At 48.3% G+C, this 14,840-nt stretch overlaps 1 protein-coding gene across 1 annotated transcript in view; it reads right to left on the bottom strand.

Moving 5' to 3' along the window:
• The window catches only part of LOC137430000 (scavenger receptor cysteine-rich domain-containing protein DMBT1-like), a 134,862-nt gene that overhangs the window by 65,575 nt on the left and 54,447 nt on the right, over window positions 1-14,840 (bottom strand). Inside the window, exon 15 of the mRNA XM_078781051.1 lies at window positions 11,135-11,446. Coding sequence (XP_078637177.1) covers window positions 11,135-11,446 — 312 coding nt within the window. The remainder of the gene's footprint in view (window positions 1-11,134; window positions 11,447-14,840) is intronic.

The raw sequence follows: 14,840 nt of genomic DNA on the forward strand, positions 1-14,840 counted from the left end.
ATTCCGGGGGAGGTCGGCCAGGTCGGACCTTCGCCCCCTGGTGGGCGCGGTGTTCCGACCGAAGGAGGTTGGGTCATCGGGCCGGAGACCGCAAGGCTCCGCGCCGGGATGACGCTTGGAACCTCGGTCCGAGTATGCCTCCTCCCCAGAATTGTAACTGCCGGACGGACCCAACCAACAGGAGACTGACCATCCGCATACATTGCTCGGCTTTGCGAAGCCGAGCTGCGAAAATGTATTACGGCGCACTGAGAGGCTCAGAGTAATGAACGGATAGAAATAGTGATGGCGAATGGTACTTTTACCATTCACATTACTACTTGGGGCAGAGGAGCTATAGGATTTATGGGGTTTGGCGGAATGAACTAGCCAGGGTGGGTTAGGATAATGTTAGGATCTAGAAAGATGACCATAGGTGACCGAGATTTAAGTAGTGACATTGTACAGGTAGTGGGGACGTAGAGTAGATGGATGATAATGACGAGGGATGTGCGTAGTATAAAGGGATGATGGGGAAAGCACAAAGATTAGAGGGGTAGTAGTTATTCAAATGATGCAGTGTGTTTGTGGTGTAGTTTATTAAATGAGGAATTGAATGAGAGTCTTGCTGGTGAGCATGTTGAAATGAGGAATTGAGTGGGGGAAAATTTGAGTGCATGAGGCAATGGTTTGGGGATCACCAGAGATGGTGAATTGTGGAGTATTGAGGATGTGTGTCATTGTGTTAAGTGCATTGGCTTGCATGGTGTGCAAGTGGAGAATGGTTGTGTGGAATAAATGGTGTCGAGTAAATGGTGTGTGGAATGAGTAGAGTGGAGTGCATGGTGCGAAGGAGTGAATGGGGGAAGGATGGACCCTTCACGAATACCCGGGAAGGGTAGTTTAAAGTTAGGTAGAGGGGGTAGGTAAATTTGGTGGATATTGACATCTGTGGTGCGGATAGTAGCAGAGTACTGCTTGGATGGGTGCATAAGTGTATGGAATGGCTGGGCGTGTGAGCCTGTTAGTAAGTATGGTTAGTTGAGCACTCCGCCACTGGTAGTCTGTTGGCCAGGTGAGGCCGCAGGTAGGCTCTGGGAGCCAGGTAGTGTTGTGTAGAGTTCAGCGGGGCCCGAGGATCCCAGGAGAGGACCCGGGTAGCCCAATGCCAGAGAGGGCATCGAGGGGGTAAGCGCCAGGGAGGGCCTTCCCCAGGTAGGTTAGGGTAGTGTGAAGGAGCTAGGCAAGCTCGGGTGGCGACGTTCAGTGGCGGAGGTGTGCAGGTAAGTAGACCTGCTGGGAGAGCCACACGACCCAGCCCCGAAATTGTGCAAGGGCACAGTATAGAAAAATCGGGGGAGTGAGACCCCAAATTGGTGAGCACCACAGGGATGGTCAATGGGAATTGGTTTTTAGAACCACATAGAGTAAAGATGGCCAATGGATTGGCAGGGCAAGACCCCGGTTAGAGTAAAAAGTTTTAATGTCATTTAGAAGAATAGATAGGGAGAAAATCTCTTTGCACCATCCGCATCCACTCACCGGGGTGACAGGACTCCACACCAGGTTTCGCAAATGTTTGGAATTGTAAGACGCATCTTCACGTGGGTGAGACATTGTGTTTATTCCATCCCTTCCTTCTTGGGAGGGATTAGTAACGAATTTGGCATGAGGGGAGATATGGGGGACGAGACGGTAGAGACGGAATTAGTAAATTTGTAAATTGTGTAAATACAGGGAAGGGCAAGGGTAGTGTAGGCTGACATGGGGGGTGACGTACGAGTAGGGACGAGCTTTCTCAGCTCGCTCTCCCACGCCCTTCATGTGGCATTACCTTGTATGATGTGTACCCTTGCGCCCTTGCCCCCTGCTAACCTCTGCTTTGTCTTCCTTCCCCACTCATGGGCCATGGTCTTTTGTCCGAGGGGAGTGTGCAGGTGCCCTGAATTGTGCTGCCTGCACCCTTGCTGCCTGCTGCCTGCACCGGTACACCCTATGGACCGCACGTTCTGTGGCCTGGCACCTATGGACCACACGTTCTGTGGCCTGGCACCTATGGACCACACGTTCTGTGGCCTGGCACTTATGGACCACACGTTCTGTGGCCTGGCACCTTTAGACCTGGCATCTCTGCTGGGACAAACCTTTGCTGCCAGCAGTATCTGGCTTGTGGACCACTGTTTTAAGTGGCATCAATGCCCAGCAGTCGGACCACATACGTTGGCCCTGCTGGCCATGAATAAAAAAGCGGACACGGTTTGTGCCCTTTTTATTAAATGAAAACATCAAGCAAGAAGATAAAGCCAAGATACATCGGCCCAGCAGAGGAGCGCAAGAAGACATCAATCATTTTGAAATGTTTGTTTTGTGCATATTTGGTGCTTTTGTGCATTTTTTCGGTGCTGGTGCTTTATGGTGCATTTTATTATTGGTACATATGGGTATGGTGTATTGGTGCAGTGCATTGCAATGGCATTTCCTCTTTTCAAATTCTCTCTTCTTTTTCCCACAAAAGACAGGTCCTGGGTTCTAGTTTTGTAAATAATTAATAGTAGTCTTGCAAATAATGCTCCCCACCGGCTTAAATGTTTAGTTTGAGAATAATTCCGTAATTCGGTTAATTGTGGGCGTGAGTCAGTTAGGTAGGACGCAACGCAGCAGGGGGGACATATCTAGTGTTAAACCTGTCGCACTCAGGGTAGTAGGTTAAATGTAGAGGGTAACCACACCTAAGTGTCACACTAGTTAAAAGATAGTCCTATTGTTTCGGCTCGGGGTGAGCCTAGCAAAAGGGGGGTGCAGTGTTGCAGTTTTGAGAACCCACACTCTTGTAAATATGACATTAAAGGGTTAAAGGTTGCACCCCATAGTTAGGCCACAAGCAACACGTAGGTCACCATAGGACTTCAGTTATTTAATTTGTATGGGTTTACATCAGGCCATGTTTCCAATAGTCGAATCTGCGTTGTGTCAATCAAATAAGAAGTAGGCCCGTTCCATTCATTTTGCAGCCTCCCTCTCCAAGCGACGCCATTAAGCGCGCCCTCCTGTCTGTGCGGCATGGCCCTCCCAATTTGGTACGCTCCTCGGCCAGCAGCCGCAGCGTTCGCAGCCTCGCTGTGCTTCCGCCCAAACGCCGCCACAAGCCACGAGGTGAGGCCCGGAAAAAAGGGACGGAACGCCAGGAAGAAGGGGTGGCCACGTCAACCCACCATCAGGGCGTGGCCGGTAAGCGATGCTCAGCCAACCAGGGCTGAGGTAGGATCGCCTGATAGGCGTGGTTTTTGGGCTCGCGTAGCGATCGCTGCTTGACTTATAAAAGCGCGAACGCAAAGCGCTTTCACAGGACTTATACGGCAGCGCTCGCATTGAAAGGACTTATACGGCAGTGCTCGCATTGACAGGACTTGTTGGAGGCGCGCTTGTTAAAGAGGACTTGTTGGAAGGTTGGCATTAAAGAGGACTGTCATGATTGCAAGAGAACTGGTTGGGAGAGCGCTCATAAGGGAGGACTGTGAGGACTGCAAGGAAGCGCGCTGATTAAGAGGACATTGGAGAGGGGGCGTTTGGCATGAGTGTGCACTTATTACATACGCCGCTAGGACACCACCCTTCCCCCCATTATATAATTGTCCATTGGCGTTCCACTATACGCGGAGCTGCCTGACGGGTTTCGTCCGCTGGACCGGAGCCGGGCTGGAGCCTGGACGCGCTGGTGACCATCAACCATCTACAATCCCCGTGTGAGTGTGTATGTGACACGGGCCCGTTTGTCTGGGGAATAGAGTAAGACTGTTTAAGGCTGCCCTGTGTGATTCTTCTTCCTCTTTCTATCCTGTACATTTCTTTCGTTTCCTCTTCTCCTCCTTGTACATTGGTAATAAATTGCTTGTTCTTTCTTGGTTTCCTCTTATCCGATCGCATCCGTCTTTTCTCTCATTGGGTAAATGTGGCACGATCGGAACCGCCATAATCGGGTTTAGTCCCTGTTAACGGCCCGAATCGCGGCTCGCTTCGCTCGGCGTGTCCACTAACGCCGTGTTTTGGGCGGGAGTTATTTCCTTGCTTCACGGTCGGTGTTGGTAATTAGGTATTAGGACTAAGTCGACCAATAACCCTACCTAATACCGACCGGAAAGAACGTATAACTTCCAGGACTCGCGTCGGCCAGATAAAAGGACAAGGGGATTAACCCCCCTTTGATAAGGGGAGAGCCGACGTTCGAGATCCGCAACAATTGGTTGTCAAGAGTTGGGATTTGGAACCTGGGACTAAAATTTTTAGACCAAATTTTTGACACCAATTGTGCTATTGGTCGCAACAATTGGTGTCGGGCAGTGGGATTTGGGACCCGAACCAAATTTTCTTATCTGTGAAAAAATTGTCAAAATTACGAGCGGCCGAAATTTTTATTAACACCCAAATTTGAGTCGTGCCATGGATAGCCAAGGCGATCGGATGCCGGTGGGGGTAAATTTGGAGATAGAGGAAGGGTTAGAATCAACCCAGGTCCCCAGGGAAGACGTGGGACAATTGGGAGAGATGGAGGAGGAAAGGAATGAGGGTGCGGCAGTGGGGGTTGCAGGTGCACAAAATGGCGGCGCCCGCTGCACATGGCAACGAGGGCCACGCCCGCTGCACAACTGGGAGGGATGGATCTGCAGGACCTCATTGCGCAGCTGCAGGCAGCCATACAATTGGGGGTGGACAAAACGCAGGAGCAAATTGGGGGATTGAGAAATGAATTGGGAAATCAAATTGGGGGATTAGACAGCAAATTTGGGGGATTAGACACCAAATTGGGGGGATTAGAAAACAAATTGGGAGGATTCGGAAACAGATTAGGGGGCAAATTGGAGGACGTGAATGGCCAAGCCTGGGAAATCAACGAGGGGTTGGCGAGGGAGGAAGCCAAGTATGAAATAAGAGCATTGGGGAAGGACATAGACCGCAGGTCAAGCGGGAAAGGCACACGGGTATGCGACGGGGTAGCGCAAAGCGTGGGGAAAGCGAGCCTGAGCAAAGCACAGCCGGGTGGACCAGGATAGAAATCGCGACACGGGGGATAGAAAAGCCGACGACCGCAGAATTAGAAAATTTTATTTTATTAGCACCAGCGGTAGTCGAGCTGAATAAAGAAAATAAAATCAAAGAAATAGTGGAAATTGGGGGGGAAGAGACGGCGGACTTAGAAAAGCACTCGCGGGAGGAAAAGATGGAGTATGTACAAAGTCTGTGGTTACATCATGATGCCGTGCTTCTTAACCAAAATAAAGATTTGCAGGTGCGTGTGGAGAAGAGGATCCCAAAGGTAAGCCGGGCTGTATATGGCGCAAAAAGATTTGGTGCGAAAGGATTTTTCGCGCGCTTGGGATCCCGGCGTCACCCAGGCGCTCGTAGGAGGTCCGAGGTGCGCTGTGTGAGAGGAAATGGCACGAGTGTGAGAAAAAAGTGTGCACCGAAGAGTGATTGTGAAACAGAGTGTGGTAGTGAGGGAGAGTGTGATACAGAGAGTGAGATGGATGAAGAGAGTGTGCGAGGATGCACACCGGAGATGGATGAGGAGAGTGTGCGGGGATGCACACCAGAGCGCGTGATTGGGTGTGTGACAAGAGATTGCACACCTGTGGGTAGGTGTGCGCTGAGTGGGTATGTGCAAGAGTGCACCCCCATGAGTGGTATGGAGTACGTACCGGAGGAGAATGCGCCAGGGTGTGCATGAGAGAGGTGTGTAATGGAGTGTGTGTGTGCCTGGGTGGTGTGCACGAGAGTGCGGTGACGAAATGTGTGGAGTGTATGGGAGGCGCTGGAGCGCCGCGTTTTGTGAGTATGGGAAGAGTTGCGTGTGGACATGAAAATGCGATTCGAGCATCGACGCTGACCGGGGCAGCGGTTAGGCTGACGGGTAGCCGACGCGAGCTCTCGGGGCGTGGTACGCTTTGTGTGCTGCGGGGGCCGGCGGGGATTGTTGCCGCGGCGGTCTTGCAAGGACCGCCATGCACGATTCGTGCCAGGCTCCGCCCTGTTTGGTCGGTGCCGCGCCGTAGCGGCGACCGGCACGATTCCGGGGGAGGTCGGCCAGGTCGGACCTTCGCCCCCTGGTGGGCGCGGTGTTCCGACCGAAGGAGGTTGGGTCATCGGGCCGGAGACCGCAAGGCTCCGCGCCGGGATGACGCTTGGAACCTCGGTCCGAGTATGCCTCCTCCCCAGAATTGTAACTGCCGGACGGACCCAACCAACAGGAGACTGACCATCCGCATACATTGCTCGGCTTTGCGAAGCCGAGCTGCGAAAATGTATTACGGCGCACTGAGAGGCTCAGAGTAGTGAACGGATAGAAATAGTGATGGCGAATGGTACTTTTACCATTCACATTACTACTTGGGGCAGAGGAGCTATAGGATTTATGGGGTTTGGCGGAATGAACTAGCCAGGGTGGGTTAGGATAATGTTAGGATCTAGAAAGATGACCATAGGTGACCGAGATTTAAGTAGTGACATTGTACAGGTAGTGGGGACGTAGAGTAGATGGATGATAATGACGAGGGATGTGCGTAGTATAAAGGGATGATGGGGAAAGCACAAAGATTAGAGGGGTAGTAGTTATTCAAATGATGCAGTGTGTTTGTGGTGTAGTTTATTAAATGAGGAATTGAATGAGAGTCTTGCTGGTGAGCATGTTGAAATGAGGAATTGAGTGGGGGAAAATTTGAGTGCATGAGGCAATGGTTTGGGGATCACCAGAGATGGTGAATTGTGGAGTATTGAGGATGTGTGTCATTGTGTTAAGTGCATTGGCTTGCATGGTGTGCAAGTGGAGAATGGTTGTGTGGAATAAATGGTGTCGAGTAAATGGTGTGTGGAATGAGTAGAGTGGAGTGCATGGTGCGAAGGAGTGAATGGGGGAAGGATGGACCCTTCACGAATACCCGGGAAGGGTAGTTTAAAGTTAGGTAGAGGGAGTAGGTAAATTTGGTGGATATTGACATCTGTGGTGCGAATAGTAGCAGAGTACTGCTTGGATGGGTGCATAAGTGTATGGAATGGCTGGGCGTGTGAGCCTGTTAGTAAGTATGGTTAGTTGAGCACTCCGCCACTGGTAGTCTGTTGGCCAGGTGAGGCCGCAGGTAGGCTCTGGGAGCCAGGTAGTGTTGTGTAGAGTTCAGCGGGGCCCGAGGATCCCAGGAGAGGACCCGGGTAGCCCAATGCCAGAGAGGGCATCGAGGGGGTAAGCGCCAGGGAGGGCCTTCCCCAGGTAGGTTAGGGTAGTGTGAAGGAGCTAGGCAAGCTCGGGTGGCGACGTTCAGTGGCGGAGGTGTGCAGGTAAGTAGACCTGCTGGGAGAGCCACACGACCCAGCCCCGAAATTGTGCAAGGGCACAGTATAGAAAAATCGGGGGAGTGAGACCCCAAATTGGTGAGCACCACAGGGATGGTCAATGGGAATTGGTTTTTAGAACCACATAGAGTAAAGATGGCCAATGGATTGGCAGGGCAAGACCCCGGTTAGAGTAAAAAGTTTTAATGTCATTTAGAAGAATAGATAGGGAGAAAATCTCTTTGCACCATCCGCATCCACTCACCGGGGTGACAGGACTCCACACCAGGTTTCGCAAATGTTTGGAATTGTAAGACGCATCTTCACGTGGGTGAGACATTGTGTTTATTCCATCCCTTCCTTCTTGGGAGGGATTAGTAACGAATTTGGCATGAGGGGAGATATGGGGGACGAGACGGTAGAGACGGAATTAGTAAATTTGTAAATTGTGTAAATACAGGGAAGGGCAAGGGTAGTGTAGGCTGACATGGGGGGTGACGTACGAGTAGGGACGAGCTTTCTCAGCTCGCTCTCCCACGCCCTTCATGTGGCATTACCTTGTATGATGTGTACCCTTGCGCCCTTGCCCCCTGCTAACCTCTGCTTTGTCTTCCTTCCCCACTCATGGGCCATGGTCTTTTGTCCGAGGGGAGTGTGCAGGTGCCCTGAATTGTGCTGCCTGCACCCTTGCTGCCTGCTGCCTGCACCGGTACACCCTATGGACCGCACGTTCTGTGGCCTGGCACCTATGGACCACACGTTCTGTGGCCTGGCACCTATGGACCACACGTTCTGTGGCCTGGCACTTATGGACCACACGTTCTGTGGCCTGGCACCTTTAGACCTGGCATCTCTGCTGGGACAAACCTTTGCTGCCAGCAGTATCTGGCTTGTGGACCACTGTTTTAAGTGGCATCAATGCCCAGCAGTCGGACCACATACGTTGGCCCTGCTGGCCATGAATAAAAAAGCGGACACGGTTTGTGCCCTTTTTATTAAATGAAAACATCAAGCAAGAAGATAAAGCCAAGATACATCGGCCCAGCAGAGGAGCGCAAGAAGACATCAATCATTTTGAAATGTTTGTTTTGTGCATATTTGGTGCTTTTGTGCATTTTTTCGGTGCTGGTGCTTTATGGTGCATTTTATTATTGGTACATATGGGTATGGTGTATTGGTGCAGTGCATTGCAATGGCATTTCCTCTTTTCAAATTCTCTCTTCTTTTTCCCACAAAAGACAGGTCCTGGGTTCTAGTTTTGTAAATAATTAATAGTAGTCTTGCAAATAATGCTCCCCACCGGCTTAAATGTTTAGTTTGAGAATAATTCCGTAATTCGGTTAATTGTGGGCGTGAGTCAGTTAGGTAGGACGCAACGCAGCAGGGGGGACATATCTAGTGTTAAACCTGTCGCACTCAGGGTAGTAGGTTAAATGTAGAGGGTAACCACACCTAAGTGTCACACTAGTTAAAAGATAGTCCTATTGTTTCGGCTCGGGGTGAGCCTAGCAAAAGGGGGGTGCAGTGTTGCAGTTTTGAGAACCCACACTCTTGTAAATATGACATTAAAGGGTTAAAGGTTGCACCCCATAGTTAGGCCACAAGCAACACGTAGGTCACCATAGGACTTCAGTTATTTAATTTGTATGGGTTTACATCAGGCCATGTTTCCAATAGTCGAATCTGCGTTGTGTCAATCAAATAAGAAGTAGGCCCGTTCCATTCATTTTGCAGCCTCCCTCTCCAAGCGACGCCATTAAGCGCGCCCTCCTGTCTGTGCGGCATGGCCCTCCCAATTTGGTACGCTCCTCGGCCAGCAGCCGCAGCGTTCGCAGCCTCGCTGTGCTTCCGCCCAAACGCCGCCACAAGCCACGAGGTGAGGCCCGGAAAAAAGGGACGGAACGCCAGGAAGAAGGGGTGGCCACGTCAACCCACCATCAGGGCGTGGCCGGTAAGCGATGCTCAGCCAACCAGGGCTGAGGTAGGATCGCCTGATAGGCGTGGTTTTTGGGCTCGCGTAGCGATCGCTGCTTGACTTATAAAAGCGCGAACGCAAAGCGCTTTCACAGGACTTATACGGCAGCGCTCGCATTGAAAGGACTTATACGGCAGTGCTCGCATTGACAGGACTTGTTGGAGGCGCGCTTGTTAAAGAGGACTTGTTGGAAGGTTGGCATTAAAGAGGACTGTCGTGATTGCAAGAGAACTGGTTGGGAGAGCGCTCATAAGGGAGGACTGTGAGGACTGCAAGGAAGCGCGCTGATTAAGAGGACATTGGAGAGGGGGCATTTGGCACGAGCATGCACTTATTACATACGCCGCGAGGACAGCAGCCTCCCCCCCGTTATATAATTGTCAGTTCGCGTTCCACTATACGCGGAGCTGCCTGCCGGGTTTCGTCCGCTGGACCGGAGCCTGGACGGGAGCCGGGCTGGAGCCTGGACGTGCTGGTGACCATCAACCATCTACAATCCCCGTTTGAGTGTGTATGTGAGACGGGCCCATTTGTCTGGGAAATAGAGTAAGACTGTTTAAGGCTGCCCTGTGTGCTTCTTCTTCCTCTTTCTATCCTGTACATTTCTTTCGTTTCCTCTTCTCCTCCTTGTACATTGGTAATAAATTGCTTGTTCTTTCTTGGTTTCCTCTTATCCGATCGCATCCGTCTTTTCTCTCATTGGGTAAACGTGGCATGATCGGAACCGCCATAATCGGGTTTAGTCCCTGTTAACGGCTCGAATCGCGGCTCGCTTCGATCGGCGTGTCCACTAACGCCGTGGTTCGGGCGGGAGTTATTTCCTTGCTTCACGGTCGGTGTTGGTAATTAGGTATTAGGACTAAGTCGACCAATAACCCTACCTAATACCGACCGGAAGGAACGTATAACTTCCAGGACTCGCGTCGGCCAGATAAAAGGACAAGGGGATTAACCCCCCCCCCCCCCTTGATAATGGGAGAGCCGACGTTCGAGATCCGCAACAATATATAATTTTGATAATAGTTATTTGAACAAATGTATTGCATTTTATCGCTGTCTTTTCATTTGGAGCTTTGGCGGGGGCTTCAGCAACCATTCCCATCATTATCAGCACACACCTATCAGAGTCATTTGCAAAGAAACTGAAGAGGTGGAAATTCTGATATCTCTTCACATAGTATATGTAATCATGTCTATTTTGGACCTGCAGGAGTTATATCCACTGCCTTTCTCGCTCTTTGTTTTCTCTTTCACTGAAAAGTAAGCCATGATGTAATCCAGGAAACTCCTCTCTTTGACCTTCTTTCTGTGCTTTGCCTTTGCAAAATCGTTTCTTCGATTATTTTTCCTTTTTCAGCTGGTATCTCATAAACATAAAGCCTAATTATTGTCACCTACTGAAAAATGATCCTTTAGCTCCATCTACTGTCATTCAGCTTCTCCAGGAGCAGAACTGCTGTGCAAAACCTCCATATGAGATTTCAGATAGTTGCCTTCACCGAGGAAAATAGCTTCTGCAACTAAAGTGAAATTGTACAAGTGATAAGATAAGATGCGTACCATGAAGGATGTTAAGGGAATATAATTATACAACAATTTTCCAACAAGATGGCACGTAGTTCATCAATGTTACTGATTGAATTCTCATCATTACAGATGTTATTTTTCTTTTCAACAATGATATTGATTTTTCACCTGAGAACACGGTATTCACAGTTACATAAATTGTTATTAGTGCAGACAGAGAATTATCTGAGATATATATATTTTATCTTTTCTGGAAGTTATTGTGATAAAACAATTATTTTTGGCAAAGTAAAAATAAAAAGTTTGAAATTCTTCTCTTTCTGTAAAACCACGTACCTTGGCAAATAACAGACGCATCTTCACCATGCCCACAATCGTGAGAGTACCAACCCCGTTGTGAACAATCTGAAAGGTAATATTCTGAACCAGTACATTGCACATCATCCATCAATATGGAACCAGTTCCTCGTCCAAATGATGCACAACATGGGGAAGATCTGGCTGATCCACAACCAAGTTGACGACACACCACATGTGCATCTGTTATACTCCAGGAATCATCACAGACAGTGCCCCAGGCTCCCTGGTAGAACACCTCCACACGACCCTCACATCGACCAGTTCCTCCAACCAAACGGACAGAATTTGCTGGAAAATGAAACAAGAAAAATATATTTACATGTGCTTACATGTAATTTGCCAGTATGAATGATCACTGTAAGATATTATATCAAAAAACAAATCATAATCGATCAGGCAAAACATAAGATATTTTGTGATGTTTAATGTAACTTTAGATCTCTGTAGAAAAGAAAATAAGCATCTGATGTTATCCTTGTGTGGGGTTAGAAAGATGGAGCAGTCCACCCGCATCAAACCCATCCTCCACCATCATGACTGATGTTTCGAGCTGATCCGCATTTCGGTTAAAGACGTTGAAATAACGATGCAACTGGAATGTTAAGGCGACATTACAATTGTGCAAATAACCTTGATGTGATTCGATCACGGTCATTCACGAGAATGCTCCCGTGTAATTACATCAGAAAATCTGCTTTGGACAAACCCTACCATTTACCAAGAGATGGCAAGATAGATTGGAGGTATGCCCACTCGCCTCTAAGCTGTATATACCCTGGATTTGAAACTCGACCCAGCTATAAATTGTGATACAGGTGTTTCGCTTCAATGCACAATGCACCGTCCTTCGGATAAAAATAAAAAAAAACCACCTTTAGAGGCCATTTTTCCCCGCAAGCGGGCCCTGGTGGACATCCTTCGGATGGACATCACAATTTACGTACCATCTAATCGCAGTAGTTGGTGGACGTTAAAGTTCCCATGGTGATCTTTGAGAAGAGTAGTGAGTTATTGTTGGCATCCTGAACTAATTACAAATTCCTGCATGAACTGTGAGTAGCAAGGCTTCTGGTAGTCTTGGCCACTCATTGACATCCAGGGAAAATGTTTGCTTCCTCAATGTGTGCTTGCGGTCTGATTCAACATCTCCCACACAATAAACACATCTACATTCAAAGGTTTTCTGTATGTGCATATCAAAGAACGTTATAGGAAATGAATGGCAACCATGAAGGTGTACATTTACAGAACAGAGCAACAGCAACAACAACAACAACAACAAGCCAGTTGATTATGGAAATTAACTTCTTTATATAAAGAGGCACCCACCTATCTTGAAGGAAACCTGTAGCAAGAGGACATAGACCAGCATAACATGTGACCCTGGACCCAAAAGTATCCCGTAATCCATCCCGTACCATCAATATAATTTTATATATTTTGTATAATGGGTATAATAACTAAAACGTGTGTGTGATGGCAGTTCCACCAAAATATCCTGAGCATAGTGAGAGGAAGAATATTTCCCACAGTAATGCAGCTTCATTGATATTGGAAAGAAGTTGCTAACTTTTATTCAAAGCATCACAATTCATGTCATACATTGAACTTGGGCAATACTGAGATTGAAATTTTACTTCATGCTTTATCTTGCTTGAAATTCAGGAATGTTCATTTGTTTGAAGCAGTTTGCTGTGTTCTCTTGTGGAACAAAAGATTGTCTTTGGTATCTAAAAATAATGTTTTTATCCCTATTCATCCTTTCCCTGTGATGTTGACCAATCCAGTAAATGGGGTGGGTAAAGACTACCATCTCCATCACATCACACTGACACAAGAGGTGCAAGTGTCTAATACTCTAAACTATGGATTGCAGATTTATTGCCGTTTCATTCTGCTGGATTGGTTTTGTGGGAATCCTGAAATATGTTCACCTGACTATGATATCATAGCTGACTGCAGTGTGTGAAGGGTTTGCTTTTGTTACGAAAATGGATTTGGGGTGAAAGAGGGGGGTTGATTATTTCGTTATTTCATACTCGATGTTCAAATAAATCTCCCTTAATATTCCAAATTACTGCTGGCAGGATTGTTTGCTCATAGAGACTCCTGTTTCCCTGTCAAACCTGGTTTTGTCCTCCCTTTTTATTCTTCTTCTTCACATGCTCTATGATTGTGTCCTCTCCTTCGTGCTCAGGATGTTCTGTAAGCCTTTTTCTTCTTCCCCGTGGTGTGCTTTCCTTTTACTCCCTCTCTTTATGTCTTTCAGGCCATGTGGCCAGAAAGTTGGTGACTGGCAATACCGGGCAGTCAGCACATGGCATCATTATGGCCTCAGCCATCGGCAGGAGGGTTCAAGTGGCTGGCTGCAGCGTGGCCAATGTTACGGCATCTATGACACGGTGCATACAGCTTATGCAAGACATTCCCCAGAGATGTGTAGGAAGATGAGCAAGGGCCAAACAGCCAGGTGAGGTAGTACGCCTGTCCTTTGGACTTCGCAGTGCAAAGCAAATCGAGTGCAGTACAACCCAGCACAATCAAGTACAAGCCAGTACAAGCTGAATGAATACAAGGAGCTGACAATTATGTACGTGCCTTCCTGCGCCACTCTAATGGACGGGCCACCAAAACTCCCCCACCTTACAGGGGCGGATCCAGGGTGGGGGTTCAGGGGGTGCGCGCACCCCCCCCCTCGATCCTCGATCCAGGATGAGGGTGCAGGGGGTGCACACCCCCCCCCCCCCCTCTGGATTTTTGATAAATTATAAGCTATGAATATCCTGGAACAGCCCTCGTGTCCAGATGATTTTGAACAAGGAACGTTCCAGGCAGATTACCAATGCTCAGAGGTTTTAAATCACTTTTGCTTTATTATAAAACACTCCAAGTGCGACGATAAACAACCATACTTTCATCACATAAATCCACCGTCCAAAGCGAAATAATCAGCAGCAGCCACTCCAGCGGATATGGCTTGAAGATAATGCCGTGGCGATGACGCAACACATGGGTGGAGCATGAATTGAATATGTGATGAGGAAAACATGGGTGGAGCATGATATGCATGAGGCAAACATGGGCGGAGCATAAATATACAGCATTACATTGAAACTCGTTTACAGCGGAACACAATTATAATGGTTGCAGTACAGTTTGCGCAGAATTCAAATTTCTCTTCATGTTTGTGTCAATTATTCGTGTGTGTGCAGGATCGATACTCATGTGCTATGTCGACGAGTTCATTAAATCGCTCTTACGTGTAGTACGTTCACAATAGTACAATCCTATAGTCAACACCCCTCGTCGAGCACGTTAGTGGACTCGTCCATCCAATAATGCATTGCTGAGCGCTGAGGAAACTGGTCAATGCGGTCTACAGAGGTATCATATCGACAAACATCGGATCACTTACTTTGTCTTAAGAAAAAGGTCAAAACGAGTGAGTGTCATGGAAGATCCAAAAAAAAGGAAGATTACGGACTTCTTTTCGTCCATCTCTGCGACAGACCATACTATAACAACAGATGAGGCACAACACCCACTGGGTAGGCCTGCAGCAGCACCAGCAACTGAAGCCCAACCCGAGGTACGAGTACGCCGTAATGAAGCAACCACATCTTCCGATCCCCTTGGCAATACAAACACTCTTAAAGTGAGTGATGCAACAAACGACAAATCA

Source organism: Myxine glutinosa, chromosome 6 (assembly GCF_964187855.1).
Source record: "Myxine glutinosa chromosome 6, kmMyxGlut1.1, whole genome shotgun sequence".
Taxonomy (NCBI): domain Eukaryota; kingdom Metazoa; phylum Chordata; class Myxini; order Myxiniformes; family Myxinidae; genus Myxine; species Myxine glutinosa.